Below are 21,424 nucleotides of genomic sequence, written 5' to 3' on the forward strand. Positions count from 1 at the left end.
GTTTCTTTGTTTAGAGTTAGAGCTGGATATGAAACTAGTCCACAGAACCAACAAACCAAAGGAGTGAAGTTGTTGGGTTGCACAACTCTGCTAAATTATCCCCCTTTCTCTCTCTCCCCCCAACCCTTACTGTGTAAAAGAATCAGTGAAATATTTTCTGATAATGACTATTTAAATGAAACTTCCTGATTCCCTTGTTGGGTGTTAGCCTTTACATTAAAATTATTTTAAATAACGAAGAATTCCTCCTCAGTCAAATTTAAGAGCATTGTTTGTGGGTTGGGAGGGTGAAAAGTGCATGTTACAAACATAAAGGCACCTGGTGTGTATTTACCAAAGCTGTATACAAGGTAACAGATCCATGTTTATTTATTTGAGGTATGAAAGCTGTTTTTCCAAACAGTATTTGGCAACAGAAATCTTTGTTTACAAGTCCGAATCTTTAAATCTGAACCACTTTCTAATAACTAAAACTGATTTTTTTTTTTTGTTTTAAATGGACCATTCTAACAAATCCTCAACTTTCCATCAAACAATAATTTAGAGAGCAGCTTTCACCATTCTACAGCTTTGTCCTCCACGATGAAAGCTGTACTAGAACTTGCCCCTCCAAATGGGTGAATCCTTTAGATTTTCATCTTCACCTCTCTTTGCTTCTGCTGCATCAGGCTGGTCTTTCTCATGCCCTTCATGTCAATATTTCTCAGACTGGAGGGAGCTTTGATTCCACCTCTTGGCTAAAATTCTGCTGGGATGGTGTCACACTGAAGCTCATGTGCAGACAGGAGAGGCTGTAGGACGTGGCTGCTTCATATTCCAGGGTCTTCAGTGGGAATGTCTGAGGTGATTCCTGCCAAGGCTGCCTTTCTTTAAGAGCAATCACAGGCCTGTTCGTGCTGTCTCACCTTTTCTCTCTCCTTTCCATCATGATATAATTCTCTCCTCTCCTTGCCCAGTCAATAATGGATATATCTCTTTTCAAGCTCCTAATTAAAATTCCAAATTGTGCTTTTTCAGGTCACGGAGCTCAACAATGTGAAGAATATATTAAGGATGCCAAAAAGCACAAAGAAACACGCTGTGGGGATTTATTTCAGTGATGACACCTCCAAAACCTTTGCTTGTGAGTCAGGTGGGTGAAATGGTAACACACATTAGAAAACATAAGAGCATTAATCGTGGAATTATAAATTATTATATACCTACACACAGATTTTTGGGCATTTATACAGAACTTGAGGCAGATGAGTGGTGCAAGGTGCTGCAGATGGAGTGTCTTGGAACACGGATTAATGACATTAGCCTTGGAGAGCCTGACTTGTTGGCATCTGGAGTAGAGAGGGAGCAGAGTGGTAGGTACATAAATGTTGACCTTTTCACCTTTTAATGGCATTATTTTAAAGTTTTGAACTGTACATGTGGATATTAGAAATAAATAGGAACAAATTGCTTTTCCAAGCCCTCCTTCCGGTTTTAGGGGGGGTTGGTTTTGTTTGTTTGAGGGGTTATTTTTTGACTACTGTTTTTAATTGCTGCCAGAGATAATAAGTAAGGTAACTAGAATTATTTTGGAGCAGCACTTTTCTTTCTCAGACAAGTTAGTTGCTCTTGGAGATGGGAACTGTCTTTTGTTGTGTGTTTTCTTGTATGATGTCAGTGATGGAGGCACTTTGGCAGCATTGTAAAGAAAATAATAAATAATAGTAATTGCATGCAAAACTTGAGCCCATGGCTACTTCACTTTCCTATACAAATTAACTAATTACCTGCACAAGCAATGTATTTATTACTGCACACAATTTTAGTAGTTGTTTGCAAATATCAGGATTGTGCTGGTGCAGATCTCTTCAGGCTCTGAAAGCACAAATGTTTGAGTGCAGCATTCTGACTGCCCCAAGCCTGCAGTTCATTGAGTACTGGAAGGAACTGAGTCTTTGTTTCTGAATTAGTTGTTCTAAGTGGAAATAAGATCATGTATTAGAGCTGGAAAATAGGAAATTCCTTGAATGACTTGCACATGTAACGGGCAGGGATTTTAGACTAACCTTTTGTTTTTCTCCCAGAGAGATTCAATGTGTATTTGATGCCATCCCCTAATTTAGATGTGCATGGGGAATGTACCTTGCAGATAACATTTGAGAATATCTGTCTTTGGGACATCCAGAATCCCAGAGTTAAACTCGTCTCTTGGCCATTAAGTGCCCTCCGACGCTACGGGCGGGACCCCTCGTGGTTCACCTTTGAAGCAGGGAGGTAGGTCTGGGTTTATTTTATTATTATATATTGCTTTTATTTCCTGGTGCTGCTGGGTGGTTCTCTGGGCCACTTCTGAAAGGTGTTGACCTTCAGCCAGAGACCAGTCTGGACCCGCTCCTAAAAAACCAAAAAAATACTGAAACAAATATAAAACCAAACAAAAACCATCTTAATCCTGGTTGGATGGAAGCAGCTGCCAAATAAATGTGCCTGAGGGTGGGTGTGGGAGAGCTGAGGTATCCCAGGGGATGGCAGGGTGGAGGGGGACAGTGTTGGATGTTACTGTATAGAGTTATACTTAAATAAAGCAGTATATGAGCCAGAGAACTGGAGGGACAGATCTGGGAAGAAGAGGTGAACATCCTTCCAGAATTTGTACACTGTGGACCTTTGGGCAGAGAGTTACGGGGTCTGTACCAGGCGAGGGCACAGAGTTAAGGGGTCTGTACCAGGAGAAGTGGAGTTTGGTCTTGAGGGCAGGGAGTGCCAAGTTGTTTCCCAAAAGCAAACTAAAGGAGAAGGAACTCCTGTTTTCCACTGATTTTTGTTTGTTTGTTTGTTTGTTTGTTTGTTTTTCAACAAATGGATTTATAAGAAATGTGAAATGCAATTCCTTGGTTTAGAGATGTTCTGTATTGCTCCTGCAGCTCTGTTGTAATGAGCTGAAGACTTTGGCTGGAGCTGGAGCACTGGGGTTGTTGAACTCAACTATCAAATAATTCTCAGGGGATATGGATGCTTTATTTTACATCAGCACATTAAAGAATTACAATAGTAAAAGAGAAACAGATCGTACAATTAACTTATCTGAGCAGGGAAAAGGCATTTGGATTTCCATCCTCCATATTATGCAGGATTTAGCCCTCTTGGGGAGGGGAAGGAATACATTTTCATTTAGCTGATAATGCATCAGGACAATGCAATTGGGACGCAGAGGATTTGTATTTATTGTTTCAAGTGGAAGATAAAGCTGTGCAAAACTCATTACTGGCAGTGTTAAAAGTCTGAAGGGGAAAGACAAATTAATCTTACCTGGCACAGATTCTAGATGGAGTCTAAATATAAAAAATCTGGGTCTGGTGTGTGAACTCTCCAGAGCTTGTGATAGATCAGCAGTGCTGAGCTGAGTCCCTGGCTGGGACAACACAAATATGGCCTGAAACAGTGAGATTGGACCAGGGCTGCTAAGAACCAGGGGCAAAGACTGTCAAATAACTTTGTTCCCTATTTCAGCCACCGTTGTTTCTCACTGCCTGTGCAGTGACACTTCTAGAGCAGCACCGGAAAATTTTGCTTGTTCATGACGACCTGTAAACTTCCATCTCACACCTGGATCCCTTCTGCTCTTGCTTTGGCAGGATGTGTGACACAGGAGAAGGACTGTTCATCTTTCAGACCAGGGATGGGGAAGCAATCTATCAGAAGGTTCACTCAGCTGCTTTGGCCATAGCAGAACAACACGAGCGTTTGCTGCAGAGTGTGAAAAATTCCATGGTACGGCTGCTTGTTAGGCCTGGTATTCCAGGCTGGAATATCCAACCACCAATATGTGTCTTCGGTGGGATTTTAAGTTTTGATTTAAGGATTCTGATTATTGCTCTTATTAAATTCTGCTTGATTATAAACTGTAGGGTAATATGTATAACTGCAATTCCCTTTCAAGAATCAAAACAAGAGGGAAACTTTCAGTCCTCGATCTTCGTGTTTGTAAAGCTGTCAATAAGTGTGAATTGATACTGAGATAAATGCACATTTTCATTAGTTTCCTTTGATGAATCAGCATCATGAGTTTGGTTGGAAGCATTTCTCACCAGTCTATTTGCAAAATGTTGTGGCTCGTGCTCAGTTTTCCATTTCCTAATTGGTGGCTACACTGAAGATTTGGGGGAGTCATATGGTTCACATTAAACCATGGAGAGGACTAGGTGTTTGTCTGATTTCTCAGTGAACATCTGTTTTCCACAAGTGCTTTTTGTATCTAAAACTTGGTTTATGACACACATGGCTGGTAGGAAATATAGAAGTGGAAGATGCAAAACTAACAAAAAAGATAGTGAGGGATCTCCAAAAGCTTTATGTCTAAGGAAGGCAGTTTTGTGGGACTTGCACCTAATCTGTTTCAAGGTCTTATTAACTTCTAATTTAATTTTTTGTTTGCTTATGAATCCTGTAGAGTGAGAAGAAGTGTTTTGTTTATCTCATTTCTCAATTGGTCTCTGCACTCCAGGACTCACAGGGTGACTCTGGCAGCAAAATTAGTATCCTGAAGATAAGAGGTTTTCTGGAATATATAGAATGCACAGAAAGGACAACTGTGGAAGAACTTGGCTATAAACAACATCTCTATTCCAAGCAGTAGTAATCTGCAACAAGTCTTTCTTCTTTCCTTTGCTGTAAACATAAGCACTGCTGTTATCCATGTCTAATCCTTTCAGTAATTCTACTGTCTTAGTTTCAGGGATAAGTTGTAGTAATGAATTATCCCAGTATTAACTGGATGAACCAGCTGGGATGAAACAGAAAATGCCATTATTACTGTGAAAATTTTAGTGAAGATGAGAGTGGATGTTGAGGGGATGGAGAAGGGAACAAACTGTCTTAAGTACTTGGCATCCTTTTGTTCTTCCACAATCTTTGCTGGGTTTGGCTTTTTTTTAAAACCAAGAACCTTTTAGTTCTAATTAACGAAAGGAGTTCGAGTTCAAAAATATCCAAAACTGAGACAGATTGTTAGATGATATAAGTGCTCAACAGTGACTAAATTAAGCAGATTAAAATTAACCTAGGCTAGGTCAGCATAACTAACTAACATTTGTATCCACCAGGATCAGAAGTGATCAAGTAACCTGTTGAGAGCACAACTTCATTTTCAAGCAGCAGGGATCAGTTCTGAAGCAACAGTGAAGGCAATTTCATGTTTGTTGGCTTTGCATTTATGAAATAGCATCTTTAATAGATGATGTCTGATGCTCCACTGTAAAGTTCCAATCTTACAAATGCCAACAGACTGCACAGATGCAGAGCTGCTGTAGATTTCAATAGGCAGCAGCTGCACAACCTCTCAAAGCTTTTTCAATGAATGACCACAATCCCTAAATCTAATTTTATAGATCCTAGATTCCTAAGTAGGGAATAACAACATATTCCTGATGAGCTGAAAGTCTTGTAATTTAGTAGCAGAATACAATTGTTTCAGAGGAGTCCATGTGCCCCTGAATATGAGTTTCCCAAGCCTGCCATAGGAATGTTGCCTGGTTCCAAAATACTCATTAAGGCTCGGTGACTTCTCTCGGGTTCAAGATTCTAAGTCTGGGATTCAGATTTAAAAATTTAGGCAGAGGGCTGTTATATCAGTGTAGAACTCCTATGGCTTATTTTGCTGATTACAAAATATTTGTAAAGTACCGCTTTGTTCAAATTAATTGATTTCCCCTGTATTTTTCTTCTTCTTTTGAACACCTCAACAAGGAGTTTATTTCAGAGGCTTGCACTTAATCTTCAGCTTTCTGTATTGTTTCTGTCTCCAAGGCTTATTTACTCTGTGTGGATTCTTTGTATTAGTGAAGCTTGAGTTGTTATTTACAGAAAGGGTAAGTAAAAGAAGAAAGTAGGAGATGTGGTGGTGAGAAATGAAGTCTATGCTGAGTGTCTTCTGTTTGCTCCTGGAATCCTGACCACTACCATATCACTGGAGTGATTATCCAAGGCTGAGGGGAAGGCTTTATTAATCTACCTGAGGGTTCCTGCAGCCTGTGCAAGAAAAAGGAAAAGAGAGAGTTGAATATCCCATGCTGACAGAGTGAAATAAAGCTGCCAAGTTCTGCTGAGAACGTGGGCTCTGATGTGTCTGTCACCTCCCTGGCAGTCACTCCTGCACATCCAGTACATGGTTCAGAGCGTGACTGGAGCTGGCTCTGGCTCCTGAGATGGGAAGTGGGTGCAAAGCAGTTCCTGGGATAGAACCTCACCCTCACACGTGCTGCTGCTTCATGCCCAGGTCTGAGCACGTGCTCACCAGCCTGGGACACTTCCACAACTGGAGGTCACTTGTTTTCCTTCTGGGTGTATCCACAGCTCTCTCCCTTTTCTCTTTTAAAGGCAAGAATGAGCTGGCTTTGCTTAGTGATGCATGAAGCCATTCTGGTCATTTGGTAACCCATCCCATCCAACTGTTTCTTTCCTTTCACTTCAGCCTTGCCAGGCAATGGAAAGAAAATACCTCTTCAGGTTATATTTTCGTGAGGATTTGGTTGCCATGAAAACTGATGGGAGCAAGTGCTGTGACTTCACCGCTCTCTCTTCAAGTTGCTTTAAAAAAGACATTAGAACCTGACACCTCACTAAGAAATAATAACTGTGAAGCTCCCAGTCTTGGCAGCTAAAGCTCAGTGCTTCATGGAAACGGATTTTCAGCCAGTTTCCTGCAGCCTTCCCTGACTCTTCTTCCCTCTTGAAGTGGACACTTTGCACTTGTTCCATCTGATGTGTCCCTGTCCAGGCTGGAACTTCTGTTAGCTCTGGCCACTTCCACAGAAATTCAGAATTAACTCAGAATTAACTCAGAGTTAACTTCTAGAATATTTACCATTAGTGCAAGACAGAGAGTAGCCAAAACAGCAGCAATATGTTGATGCCCCTTAGTGCCTGAAGTTGTTGCTATTACTTGACCAGTCTGTAGTTTTCCTATAATGAACTTGCAAATGTTTCTTAAACAATTATTGTTCAAATTGATTTTGATCGATTTGCTGGGAAGAAAATCCTCCCCAAAACCACAGCAAGTGCAGTCTTCTCCAAGGGGGAGGTTTCAAGAGGAAGGTTTGCCTCAAGTGCTAGTTGTCCTGCAAAACCTTTGAAAATTAGGTTGTCCAGCCTGAGGAAACCAACCAAACCCAACAAATCTTAAATCATCTTTCTTTTCTTTCTTTTTGGAGCCATGTTTACAGCTAACCTGAGAGAACACTGGTGTGCAGGGGCTTTTTATTAGTATTTTTTTCTTTGTTTGCTTTTGGGGTTTTTTTGTTTGTTTGGGGGGTTTTTCTGATTTTGTGGTTTGGTTTTTTTTTTTTCAATACTTTTTCTAAATTTTTGTAATTTTTAATGCAATTTTGCCGATTTGTTAAGGTGGGATCCAAGAAAGAAAATACTTAATCTTTCCTCTGCGAGCCCCAAGACTTCTGAGACCCAACACCCTGTGTTTGGCCCAGAGCTGGTGTCACCATCCAGGTGACAAGAAGCCAAGAGGTGGGGCAGCAGCTCCCTAGCTGCTCCTGACAGTGGCTGGGAGCTGCTCCATCCCCTTCCTCCATGGGTCTCTTGCAGCATCCAGAGCTGTGGGGTGCCTTTGGGTTGTCCCTCACAGCTCCTCCCATCTTTGCCGTGTGGGTTTAAGCGTGACCGAGCATCACTTGCTGCCTGCTTTATGTGCAGGGTGCTGTGTTTGAGTCTCTCTGGGGATCCTGATCCCTGCTCAGCTTCGTTCTCCTCCTCCTCTGAGCAGAAATGGGTGAGGGTGGAGATTTGGTGCCCTCTGGTTATCAGTTTATTAACTGTGTTAATGATGTGTGGAACCGCACGTCCCGCCTGGCTCCAGCCTGTGCCCAGACGTGCTCCAGCATGTCAATGCTGGCTGTGGGACCTGCTCCCAGCTCTGGGTGCTCCTGTGGCACAGAGCCAGGGCGTTAGCAACTTATCCCTCCTCATTGTGTTGCCACAGAGATGCAGTAGGTTAATTGTGGGAATGGAGTCAATCACCATTAGAGCCACCGGTGCTCGCAGGCCAAGGCGGTTTGATGAGACGCTGTGTATTCAGCACAGAACACACTAATTCTTATCTTCAGCTCTGGACTTTTTAACTTCTTCCCCTGCTGATTGAGTTCAGGCCCTTTTCTGTGTCATTATTTAGTCTTTCTCTGGCTGTGTCTCCGGTTTTTTGTCTCCCAAGCCAGCCTGTTGGTTTTTGTAATCCTGCTGACAGCTGAACTATTGCTTGAACTGCCTTAGCTCGCTGTCCCAACTCACCAGTAAATGAAACCTCCACAAGAGATACCTACAGCTGAGAAATGCCATCATCCCTGATTGGTATTCCCTGTACAAGATCCCTGGTTGTTTGTTTCCATGGTGCCAAGGTGTGCGTGTGGTGACACTGCAAAGGAACTGTGATGAACATGGTGTAGGTGGGTCCTGGTGCAGTGACTCACATCCAGCTGATGTGGAGGTGGGTGTTTTCAGAGCAGGACTTGAGCTGGGCTTGATTTGGTTTAGTTTTACCTTCACATCACAGGTGTCCACTGCACAGAGAGGAGGCTGAAGGTAGAAAGCACTTTGGAATAACTTGGAAATTGGTCTCTTTGGATACACTCAGCCCTCACCCCTTTTCTGTGCTGGCTTTGCCTGTTTGCTTTTGCTCCAAAATATACTAATTTTCTTGTAAAAAGTGCTGTCACCTCTGGTTTTGTGAAACTAAAATGTAAAACTTACTCTTTTGTAAAAAACTGTCTTCAAAAATTAGAAAAGTCTAGTTGAGCCTTGGTATGTTTGAATCGTGTTTCCCTGAGCTTCGGGAGGAGAATTTTACCTGTATTTTCAGAGAGTTCACATATTTTCTGAGTTGGAAGGGGCCCACAAGGATCATCAAGTCCAGCTCTTAAGTGAATGGCTCACACAGGGATTGAACCCACAACCTTGGCTTTATTTGCACCAGGCTTTAACTGAGCTTATCTCAGGGTTATTCTGAAGCTTATGATAAAATCCAAGTATTTTTATCAGCTTGCACATATATCTTATTGAATTCATATAAGAATGCCTTGAGGTAGTCAGTTCTCATATATTTTTGTGTTAAATCCAGTATAAATAACAGGGGGCTGTGATTATGTAAGAAAATGTAGCTGAAGGCCCTGTATGCAGGGGGAAGTGTGGGATGGGGCTCCCAGCAGTGCACTGCAGCCCACGTGCCCTCCTGAGCACACTTGGATGTGCTGTTCATTTGAGGAATCTTGGTGAAGGATGCAGTTATCCATCTCCTGTTGGACTCCTGTGCCATCCAGCTGGCAAGGTCCTCAACTGTAGGAGAGGGGAGATGAATAGAAAATGCCTCAAAACAAAGGAGAACAACTTGTCCTTACACATGGGACGTATCCAGTCAGGTTCTCAGTGTGCTGGGGCTGTATTTAGCTTTGGGAAGTTGCTTGTGTAGCTGGGAAGACCCTCTGCTGGCTGTGCTGCCAAAGGGGGAACACACCAGCACTGCCCTGCCTTCTGCTGATCCCCAGTTTCTCTTTCAGCTGCTTGGGTTAGGACTCCCCTCGGGGGAAGCAGGGCTTGCCCAGGACCAGGGGAGCACCAAGGTGAGCTGTGGTGTGAAACAGCAGCGTGGCCTCCTAACCCATGGTGTATTAGAGACTAACCAGTTAGTCCTTGCTGCTGTGGAGACTAACCAGTTAGTCCTTGCTGCCGTGGAGACTAACCAGTTAGTCATTGCTACTGTGCAGGGGGCAGAGGGAGGGAGGGAGGGAGAGGCTGTGCTGGTTGTTTTGTTAGAACTTCTTGCAGGCAGAGGTGGTGCTGTTTCAGACCGTGTCCTTCGTGTCCCTTTGCAGCTGCAGCTGAAGCTGAGCGAGCGTGCCGTGTCCCTCAGTGCCATGGTGCCCCTGCCCCGCAGCGCCTACTGGCACCACATCACCCGGCAGCACAGCACGGGGCAGCTCTACGGCCTGCAAGGTAAGGGGGGCTCGGGGCACAGCTCCTGGCACTGCTGGGGCACTGCCCTGTCTGTCCATCCCACTGCAGGGTGACGTTCAGGCTGAGCCACTGCCGTCGGGCTGAGGGAGAGAAGGCGCGTTCTCACGTGCTCAGAGGCTCTGTGATGCTGCTCTGAGCTGGGGCACGAGGCTCAGTGCTGTGGGAAGTCACACTGTGCCCCCCACCCTGTCCCCCTGCAAGTGCTCCCATTTTCCCCTCAAAGAGAGAAATACCAACAGCCAGGCTGATGTGAGAGTTTTACATATATAGAGAACTCAGAGAACCTTGTTGGGATGGACAGTTTGGCACAGGGGTTGTCATCAGTATGTTCTCTTCTTACTTCCTGTTGGAGTGGGATCCTTCATTTGACAGGTTTTCTGACCATTTCTACAGGATGGCCAGTTACCAAATGTGCCTAATCCTTTCTACCACCAAACCCTTAGCTGCACCTGATTTTTTGCCAGACTTAAACCCATTTGGCTCCCCTCCCCTTTGGGTGGCTGCCTCTTGCTAAGAGTGATGCAGCCGTATCCTTTTTGAGGATATGTCCTTTTTGAGGATATATCCTCAAAAATAGCTGGAATAGGGAAACTAAAAGGAAATGGCCATGATAAGTAATTCTAGAAAACTGTTTTCTGAGCAGCTGCAGTGCTGCCGCTGTGCAGTGCAGTGTGGCCCAGAAGTGGGCAGGTGTCTTCTCCAAATCCCCTCCTTGCTACCAGTCCAAGGGGCAGCACAGTTCAGTCCCCTCATGCCTGAGCACCTCCTGGGTCTGCAGAGAGGGAGGGATGCTCCCAGTGGTCCCTCTGCTGTCACCAAGGGACATCTAGTGGTTCCTGAGTGCCTGGATGGGGTGGGAGGGACCCCACTGCTCCTGCAGGCAGGAAGGCTGTCAGGGAAGCATCTCTGCCCTCCAAGTGTTTCAGAGAGTGTTTAGAATCTGAACTTCAGTCTCCTGAGAGAGTGGAAACCACAGCACCTCATGTGTGTAACTGATGCTTTGTGCTGGTTTCCCCAGAGGCACCTGGAGTAGGAGCTGCTGGTGCTCAGACCAAAGTTAGCATTGTGTAGTTCTGTGTGTTTTCAGAATTAAAAACTCCAACCAAAACCCCATTTGTATTTCAAGCACGCTCTTCCACTGTCAGCTCCATGGATTGGCTGAGTTCATGTTGGTGCAGCAGTTGGTATCAGTGAGTTGTGGGTCAGGATCAGGGTGTTGGAAAAGCCAGCAGAAAACAGGCTAAACACTTAATTGAATGCAGCAGCCTGGAGTATTCAGTGGAGGGAGCAAGAACCTGCCAGAACTTGTTTCCATAATGGATGGAATAGAGTCTGAGCTGGATTAAACATTTGGATGATAACAGTCTTAGAATCATGAAATGGCCTGGATTGGAAGGGACCTTAAAGATAATCTCATTCCACCCCCTGCCACAGGCAGGGACACCTTCCACTCTCCCAGGTTGCTCCAAGCCCTGTCCAACCTGGCCTTGGACACTTCCAGGGATGGGGCAACCACAGCTTCTCGTGGTGGATTGATGAACTGAAGCAGTTTCCCTTCACCATTGGGCCATTAGAAAGTGAAGCCCAGCTTGGCCATCAGATATGAGTTGTTTCTCTGTCATCCCTGGCCTTCAGGGCTGATGTGTGCTGCACCCAGGACCATTCCTGTTGCAGAAATCCCCACAGGTAGACCTGTGCTTAGCAGAAAACCTCAGGAGCTGGCAGGGCTTTCTGGCACTAACATGGACACAGCATTTACCAGCATCAAGCATTCAGAAATCACAGTTTTGAACCTCCTGGTTTGGAAAACATTTAGAGTCATGTCCTTTTTTCCGTTTCTTTTTTCCCCTCCTCTCATATTCCAGGAGTTTCTCAAGGAATAGTGGGTTATAAGTACTTATTTTATTTTTTTAAATAAATCCTGTGGAGTTTAACACCTCCACGACATGGAATGTCACCATCTGCGATTAAAAATTACAGCCCTGACACATGTAGCCATATTCTAGTCTGGTCCTCTGGCTTTCAGGAAAAAAAAACTAAAAAAACCCCAAAAAACCAAAACAACAAACAAACAAAAAAACCCTGAAAGGTGATATTTTTCCTTGTTCCTTTTTTCCAACACTAGAGGGGGCAGGCAGCACGTGGAAAGCCTCAGTTAACCAGAGGAGGGATGAATAAAAAAGCAGCATTTAACGTGGCTGTTCAGATTTGTTCAATAAATTAGGGCATGGGAAGATGAGCTGCTGGTGGCAGCCTGTGGCACAGGGGGACAAGGCTGCTCCAGCCCCGTGACACAGGCAGTGCACTGGGCTTGCTGTGCCTTACTGTGGAGCCCTTTATTAAAACAGTAATTCAGAGTTGACACAAGACAAATAGACTGTATGGGCACAAACCACTTGGTTTATATTTAGAAAATTAGCTTTGCTTGCTAAACTGGGAGAAGAGGATCCTTAGGAGAGTCTGTTGTCATGAGAAGGGGGTCAAAGTCTTTGTGGAATAAGTCAGTCGGGCAGCTAATGTTGGAATTAGGAGAGACACTAAAGGCCTCATGTTACTCAGCAGTCAGGGCTCCTTCTTCAGTGGTATCTAATTAGATCAGGTTCCCAAATTCTGGGCCACCAAGTTGATCAGAGGGATGGAGCACCTCTGCTATGGGGAAAGGCTGAGGGAATTGGGATTGTTCAGCCTACAGAAGAGAAGGCTCTGGGGTGACCTAATTGTGGCCTTCCAGTGCCTGAAGGAGCTACAAGAAAGATGGAGACCTGGAGTGACAGGACAAGGGAGAATGGCTTCACACTGACAGAGGGCAGGGTTAGATGGGATATTGGGAAGCAATTCTTCCCTGTGAGGGTGGGGAGGCCCTGGCACAGGTTGCCCAAAGAAGCTGTGGCTGCCCCATAAGTGTCCAAGGCCAGGTTGGACGGGGCTTGGAGCAACCTGGGCTAGTGATTTCTGAATTGGTTCTTGTCCTCTTTTCTAATGTGCAGGAAAGATCTGCTGCTCATATTGGGAGCTAAAGTGCATTTTTCATTTAAAATGCAAATTCAGAGCTTTAAAAAACTTAATTTGTTTTGTACAAATTTCTGTTCTGAAGGAAATGGTAAAGAAAATCTGAGTGCAGATGTTTCTGAGATGGAGCAGCAGAGGAAGCAGGGATAGGTTTAATTAAAATTCTGTGAAGTTCATATAGTCCTGTGTAAAACACTGACTGAGGTGCCTGTGTCTTACTGTGTCTGTTTTTTCACATCTGACTTGGTGAAGATGTTTCCAGCCCAGTGAAGCTTCATCGCACGGACACTTTTCCAACCTACAGGTCAGACCATCGATAAAAGACTGTAAAGAACTTCACAAACTCTTGTCTCCTGACCAACTGCCCCAGTGGATGACAGTGATGGTGATGATAAGGATGGAAATGTGGAGAAGTCCAGGATGGATGAGAGATTCTTGCAATACCAAGGATTTCCTAAACTTTGACAAAAGCGGAAACTATTACTGGGGAGAGGAACAAACCCAACAAACCCTCTGGTGTATCTTTTATATCTTACAGTTGGACAGAGAAGAAACCACTCCCTAAATACTTCCAAACGATTTTGTATGATAGGTATGTTGTAAATATATGAGACTCTCCTGTGGTAGTGTGGTCCCATTTTTGTCTCTTACAGCTGTGTGTTCACTGCTGTGTCACCCTTGTTTGTGGCAATGCTTATCTTTAGTTATTTACATTATTGTTAACCTAATCCTTGCCCTTTGGAATGGTGGCCAGTTTTAAGCAGCTCTCGGATACAATTTTTCTTGTTTGAAGCCTGATGAAGACTTGATTGATTTCTTTTAAAAGCACCCTCTCTATCTTCTCTTTCCTGTATTTATTTCCATCTCTGTAAACGTTTAAAATAAAAAAGTCCCACTGAATTTGCGGTGCAGTGTTTTTTGTCGTCACTGGCAGTATCACAAACAGCTCTTGTGGAGGCATTAGGGCACTAGAAGGAAGGACAGTGGTTTCCTTGATATCCAAAGCCACACAATCACTTGTTGGGAGTTCTAGGGAAGCAAAGTAGGAGATTCAACAGGAATCTCACAATGCCACAAATGTTTTGTGGCAGAAAGTTGATTTTTTCTGTTTTGTACAGGATCCACGTTAAACACTGCTTTCATAGCTTCATCTCAATTTAACAGCAAACAGACTTTCAGAAATAGCACAATTGATTGCTGTTGCTGTGCCAAATGGTCAGAACTGGAGAACAGCTGTGGACAGAAAATTGTGATTATCTTAAATGCTAGTGAATGAGTGAGGTGTAGGTAAATCAGCTCGTTAACAAGCTCTGGGTAAGAAGGCCTGATCAGGTTAGATCAGACTGATCACCTCTAACCCCCTCATTCCTGCTCACCTGACAAGCTTAAGGACTAAGGGGGGGTATGGGCTCTGCATATTTTTAATTGTTAAAATAAGGGATACCAAAAAACCTAATGGTAATTGCATTTATCCAGGCATGTGTAATGTCAGCAGCTCATTTTTCAGCAGATATCCCAGAAGAGAAGTAAAAGAATGCAGTGGCCAGAGTAGGTTTGTAGAGAATGAGCCTCATTTGTTCACGTTTATGGAGAATGAGTTGGCACAGGCTAATTTTCTCAGAGGACAGAGGTAACGGTCTTGGAGTGAAAATAACAAATATCTTGGCTTTTAATATGAATATGAAGTTTTAGAGCAGACTGGGAGGACGTGGCGTTGATCCACATGATGACTAAAAGTAGATTTCCAAACTCTAAAAGTAGATTTCCAAACTCTGCTTCCACAGTGAGCTGTGCTCAGGGGTGATGTCAGTGTTCCTGCTGGATTAGGGTAACCAGTGTCTGCTCCCAACTGTGGTTAATGTGGGATGGAGCAGTGGACAGTGTGCTTATTAAAACTGCAGATCTATAACATGGGAAGGAAAGACACGGGACCACAAGATTAGAATACCAAATTAACTGGGTAAATTCAAAGAAATTCAGTAGGGAGAAGTGGTTCTAAGCAAGGCTTAACTGACTACCCAAATACCTGATGGGAAGGGGAACAAGAGAGCAGCTCTTTGGAAGGGATGTAGGGGCTGTAGCAGTTTGCAAGTGGAACATGAGGCAGCAAGGCTGTGTTGCTGCTAAACAACTAAGTGTCATAAGGGAAGGTAAAAGGGTTTGGCTTTCAAGGCAGCTGATACAATTCTGCTCTGCTTTAGGCTGGCAAGGTCTTGGCTGGAGTCAGGATGTGCTTGGAGCTGTGCCTGGTCATAGCTGACACCGTGGGATACTCCAGCTCCTGAAGTGCCCTGTGTGCTCTCTCATATCTTTACCTTCCTCTACTAAACAGAATTCCTCTTCAGGAATAGGGAAGAAGCAGATGTTTCCAAGCCAATCCAGCCTTTTTGTTTGTTACACCATCCTGAAGTAACCAGTCACTCCAGCAAGATCTGGTTTTAGGCTTAGGATCTGCCAGTTTAATAAACATGTTATCAATTGTGGAGTAAAACACTGGAAAAAAGGTAAGATGTTGGGTTTCTGCATCCAAGAGGGTTGTAGTAAGAGAATTAGAGGTGAGGGAGGCTCTCAGGAAAGCAAAGCCTGAGTGTGGTGAAGGTAAATGTGTTTTTGAAGGAAAAAAAATCAATGTGCCATTATTGTTTAAGGAACATGATAGTGCAAAGTTAAGCTTAATTTATTGTAGATAAGCACTATGTTCACTTTATTTCCAAGCTGAACTGCTAACATAAATAAGTGATTGAAAGACATGTTATGACTAATAGGCCTTTATCTTTCAGGCTTACTTCTGCTAGTGTGTTCCCTTTGGAGCTGGCAGCATCTGCTGTTTTATCATGGGTATGACAGTTCAGTAAATGCTTTTATTCACCTTCCACTCATGCAGTGATTGATATAGCAGGACTATCTGTGCTTGAACAGTTCAATTACAAAGAGGACAGAAAAAGCCCCTCCAACCTTGTCCTTTAAATGAAGGGTCATTAAATCAACTAGCTCTTATATTATTTTTTCTAATTAAACTGTCGGTGAAAGATGGAAAAACAGCCTAAAAGTAACTTTGCTTTGAATTACTTTGTGTATGACATGATATCAAGAAGCTGCTTTGTTTTAATTTTTGATACTAATAGATTTAATTTCTCTTTGCGTCACTGCTGGCTCAGTTAGCAAGGTCACTGGCTGAAGGAAGTGAGAGAGTTTGGAGAGTTTGCTACTCCTGTAGTAAATGGATTTAGGGCAAAGGAAAGGGCTTCCCCAGTTTGGAGCCAGAGTGTTCAGACTGCACAGCAGACTGTGGATAAGTGATGATGATGCTGTTTGTGCCAGTTGATTGACTGTGGTACCTGGTACACCGGTGAAGAGAGATGCTGGACTAGAGTGGAAATCCCTCAGGTACCTGAGCTGTGCTCTGTCTGAAGAGATGCACTTCAGAAAGTGCTGCAAACCCATTTGTAGGGCTGGGGGGTTCAGGGTTACCAGAGTTTCAAGGATCAGTGTGTGACAAATCCCTGAGAGCTAATTTTCCTCGGTGTCTGCCCTGCAGGCAGCCCCTCCATGTTAACAGACCTTCACAAAGGTTTTTTTGAGCTTGTGCTGTGTGTGAAAAGGACAATAACAGTTTTGCAGCCTGGTTTCATTTGCTCCACGTAATTCCAGCACGGCCTTTTATATCCTTCAACCTTGTTCTTGAACATCCACAGAGCTTCCCAGATAACTTCTTCAAAGGCACAGAAGTGTTGTGCAGAGTCATCCCAGCGAGCGGGCCCTTGGCTCTGGGTAACCTCTCCCATTCACACAGCTCTTGGTAGCACTGTGCTGTTCCTCAGGCACAAGATCCAACAGAAATGCCAGACCCCTGCTCCCTTTCATCCCACAAAAGACCAGTGGCTAACCTGCAGCTCATAAGAGTGGAGATGGAAGGATATGTTTTAGGGTTAAAGAGAAGAAAGGATCAGATAGAAAGCGTGGAGCTGCTTACCCCGCTTTCAAATCCAGGCTAAGAAAAGTTATTCTGTCTTTTGAGCAGGAATGAACCAGCAAACTGGTAACAGCACAGTGGGGAGAGGGTCCAGCAGAACTCTGGATAACAATCCTTAAAGGATAATCTTGCAATCAAGTGCTTTATGGGAAAAAAAAAATAATCTAATATTAAGACTTCAAATTACGTTTCTTTTTCGTAGTTGTTTTTATTACAGGTAACAGAATGTAAATGCTGTTATCTAAAATAGCACTGAAGGGAATGGAACTGCTGTAAATTATGGTGCTGCTGCGAGGAATAGCACGGGGCACATCCTCCCTGTTTCCATTTTATATTCCCATGGAATCGTACAAGGACTTGCCAAAAGTCACTCAAGACCTCAAGGTATTTTCATCACAGTTCAAAACTTTTTTTAATCTTTTTTTCTTTAATAAAGGAGATCTTCCATTTTTCGCTGGACCAAGATCTAACAACACAGTTTTTTGCCTCTTTGAGAGAGGGCAGTGATTTAGGTGGGTTGTTTCAGCATTTGTGTGAGTGAAACAGTTTTTATTTTTCATGCTTGTAGTGCTGTTCATTCTTATTCCTAAAATTGTTAGTGTTTAGTTTTCCTTTCCCTTCTCACACCTTACAGCAGAAAAGCATCATTAATATTTAAGCAGATGAACATCTCTTGAAGTTTGTGACTTGCAGCCAGAATGCCATTAATTTAAGTAATCACACAGATAGAATTAATTTAATCAGAGTTGTATCTGAGTCCTGTTGCTGAGCAATTCCAGCGAGTGCATAATAATCCTGCTGCCTCAGGCACTGGGATCAGGGGTCAGGATGTGATATTTCTGTGTATTCATTAACTTTCACAAGGGCGGATTGATCTTCTCTTTCCATGAAGGCTAATGAACCATTTTCTTATTTTTAGGGAATATTCCATCACTACCAGTGGTCCCGTAGTGTTTAAAGAAAGGCTGTTTTCAAATAGAAGGCTCTAATTAGAACCCAGGCTCTATTCATTGCTTGACACTTCCTCCATGGATTTACAAATGCCAGCAAATAAACTTGCCAGGAAAAAGTTTATTTGGGGGCTTTCTCTGTAGTATTTAGCCTGTGGATTGTTCTACCTCCTGACAAGCCAAACCCACGGAATCAGGTGCTGAGACGATCAGCCTGGTTGCGTTTGTTTAGGAGTGTTTTCCCAGCCATCCCTTTTTTAAACACTGAGAGATAAAAGCAGTGAGGTGTTGATTTGCTCCAAGCCATCCAAAAAAAAAACAAAAAACGTTATAGTCTCTATGATGAAATGAATTCCTGGCTTTCTAGCCACAGAAGGTGCGAAAATATAGAAAGGATTATTAACACAAGTAGCTGGGACTGTGTTTGGCTCCCGGAGCCGCTGGAGCGGCGCGATGCCGGTCCCTGCCACGGGATGCCAGCCTTGGCCAGGGAATGGGAATGCCAGCCTTGGCCTGGGAATGGGAATGCCAGCCTTGGCCTGGGGGTGGGAACAGCAGCTGCTCCTTTACCTGTATCTGCTCGGTGCTCCCGACCCTCTGAAACTGGGGTTAGACCTGATAACCTCAAAATACCTCACACTGGTTTTTATCTGCGTTGTGGTGCCTTCCCTCGCTTTTGTATCACTGGGAACAAGGAAAACGTGTGGGTTATTCCAAAAGGGATCTCTGGCAAAAAAAAGGGGTTTATATGCTCAGGTGAGGGAACTGGCAATGTCTACACGAGCCCATTGTTTGGCCCAGGCTCTATTCCCAGTCCAAGCTGGGTTTCCTACAGCACTGTTTCACAGAGAAGCTGTGGCTGCCCCATCCCTGCAAGTGTCCAGGGCCAGGTTGGGTGGGGCAGCCTGGGATAGTGGAGGGTGTCCCTGCCCATGGCAGGAGTTGGAATAAGATGATCTTTAAGGTCTTTTCCAACCCAAACCATTCTAGGATCCTGTGACACTTGATTTTCTGCATCCTAACAATGAGAATGGCACATCTGCAGCCAGGAGTTCCCAGGATAATCGTGTAGTAACAGTGCTGCCATTTTCAGAAACAATGGGATAAAGACCACATAAAACAGTGTGGAGAAGACCTCTGGTCCTACTGGACAAATTATCTTTTAAAGGACACATAAAAATGAGACTCTAATTACCTATGCTCATTAAGATGCTCTTGGTTTGGGTTTTTTTGTGTGTGTGGAATTGCACCCCAGCCACAGTTAAACCCTGGCAACTGCCTGAATTTTGTCTCTCAGATTTTCAGGCTGACTTTTCCTAACCTTCTGTCCTATACTTTTCTATTCTGCTGTGAACTTCCCAAGTGTGGCATCTCCACCACAGAGGTGGACACACTCTTTGTGTAGTATATGAAATCACGCCTTTATCAAATTATAGCTTCTAATCAGATATTGTCTGTACTTTGAGACCACTGGGTAAAAGCTGTTAAAAAATGACTAAGAGAAATTCACTTGCTAATATAATTTATTGTATCTTTTTGACTGAATCAAGATTATTTCACATAATGAGAGGACAAATTATATAGCAAACCTGTAGTGCTGAAGGCAGTGCACCCTTTTGGAATATATTGTCCATAAAACTGAAGTAAAGAGTTGCATAAATATTTATTTCTCCATAAGGTGGAATGACTCAGCTGAAAACCAGACAGCATTAATGAGGTGTGATCTCTGTTTTTGGCACATCCAGTAAAATGAAAGTGTACCTACATTCATAAATGAAACACAAAAATGCTGTTCTGCAATGCAGGAAGGAAAAAGGTGGCAAAATTAGATTTATAGCTCCTCTGCCAGCTGTGAAAGATAAGGTGTTGGAGGGACCTATCACAGCTGAAGCTGTTCAGGAGCTCTGCTCTGAAGTCCCCAGGGTTACTCATGAGTAACCTGCCCTTTTTTTCATGTATTTGTCTCAAAATGAAGACCAGGCCAGACTTTCACGGGCCTTTTAATTGTAGTGGGTGTAGACTTAGAGCAACTCCATGTATTGGGACCCTGGAATGCCCCTGGATACAGGCAGCAAGGAGGAGCAAGAGTGGCTCTGATGGAGGGATGTCCACAGAAAGACCCAGCAAAATGATGTCCTTCCTTAAGGCAAATGAAGAAATGGATTGGAAAAACAAATCTGTGGTCTCTCCAGGTGCCACCACACCTTGGAGCCGTGGCAGCCCCCAAAAAGGAGGATGTGACCCAGCCCTGCCCTGTGAGAGGAGCTGCAGTGGCTGTCCAGGCTCACAGCCCCCACTTGTCCACTCTCCTGTCCAGACCCTGCAGCTCCCACCACAAGTGGAAGGGATCCCAGCAGAGCCTGATCCTTCCCAAGAGAGAACCAGGTCACTCATGTGGGATTGGAAAGCCACTGGGGTACCTGATTCCTCTTTGGATACAGGCTGCCCATGGAAATTCTCGAGACAAAACCTCTGTTTTATCCAAAGTCACCCAGCAGAGGGTGGTTCACACTCACGGGTGGTCCCTCCAAGACATTCCCGGGTTTGGGAAGGAAGGCTGGTTTGGTGCAGGACCCAGGCACAGATGCTCTATGAGAAATATATCAGGTGACCTGTTTTGACCCAGGCTAACTGCACATTCCTACTGTTTTCTTCCCTTTCTTCTTGAGGCATTTGGAGTTTTACCAAAGGCATTTCCAGTACCAAACCAAACCTTGAGAGGCCTTGAGTAATTTTCCCTCCTGGAATCCGTGGTGGGTCTCTAGAACAGTCTATCCTTTTCTCTGCTCCAGAAAGGTAGCAAATATTTGCAAGAAAAATGTCTGGCAGACCTTTGCTAACCTTTTACAGCGAGCCAGAAAGGATCAATCCAAGGCCAGGGTCCACCTGGAGCAGCACATATAAAATAAGAATTCCATTTATCTTTGTTTGGGAAGGATCTGTTATTTCTAGCATTTGTTTATCACATGTATTATTCAATTTATGTACTTACACAGTGAAACAAAATCGATTAGAAGTTGCTTTTTCTTTGCCACACATGACTGTCAAATCCTGCAGGAAAATTGCTTAAATTGTGTGATCTATGGTTCAAAGTGAGAACAGAATGCTTAATTAGAGTTTAATTATCTGGGAAGGTTTGATACACTCTGATTGCTTTTGTTTTATTTCTTTGCCTGCTCAGTGGTCTCTTTTGAAGTGTGTCCTCATTTGCAGCAGAACCAGGTGCACAGGTTGAACCAGCCTGCGAGAACAGATTTTCTCTTCAGTCTCATGTTTATCTATCCCACTGACCTGTTAGTAAGTACAATACACCTGTCAACGTGGGCCTGTTCCTTAGAACTGGTACCTAAAAAATTAGTTTACGTAGATGAGTTTACGTAGATCCAGGTGTTATGTCCTCATTCAGTCGATGTTTTCAAGGGTTGAAATCGGGTTTACTAAAGAATTATGATTTTTGACACTGAAATCCACCACTTCCCCACCACATGGTCTACTGGCA

At 43.8% G+C, this 21,424-nt stretch overlaps 1 protein-coding gene across 3 annotated transcripts in view; it reads left to right on the forward strand.

The window, feature by feature from the left end:
- Positions 1-13,902, forward strand: part of DOK5 (docking protein 5) — a 43,168-nt gene extending 29,266 nt beyond the window's left edge. Inside the window, exons 3-9 of one of the 3 annotated variants that reach the window (XM_017815344.1) lie at positions 1,018-1,132; positions 1,233-1,352; positions 2,064-2,253; positions 3,615-3,750; positions 9,537-9,599; positions 9,852-9,972; positions 13,255-13,902. In XM_017815344.1, the coding sequence (XP_017670833.1) occupies positions 1,018-1,132; positions 1,233-1,352; positions 2,064-2,253; positions 3,615-3,750; positions 9,537-9,599; positions 9,852-9,972; positions 13,255-13,322 (813 nt within the window). In that variant the 3' untranslated portion in view covers positions 13,323-13,902. The remainder of the gene's footprint in view (positions 1-1,017; positions 1,133-1,232; positions 1,353-2,063; positions 2,254-3,614; positions 3,751-9,536; positions 9,600-9,851; positions 9,973-13,254) is intronic. The other 2 variants (XM_017815345.1, XM_017815346.1) reach the window with 2 other exon arrangements.
- Positions 13,903-21,424: the final 7,522 nt, after the last annotated feature.

Source organism: Lepidothrix coronata, unplaced genomic scaffold (assembly GCF_001604755.1).
Source record: "Lepidothrix coronata isolate B3197 unplaced genomic scaffold, Lepidothrix_coronata-1.0 Scaffold49, whole genome shotgun sequence".
NCBI lineage: Eukaryota > Metazoa > Chordata > Aves > Passeriformes > Pipridae > Lepidothrix > Lepidothrix coronata.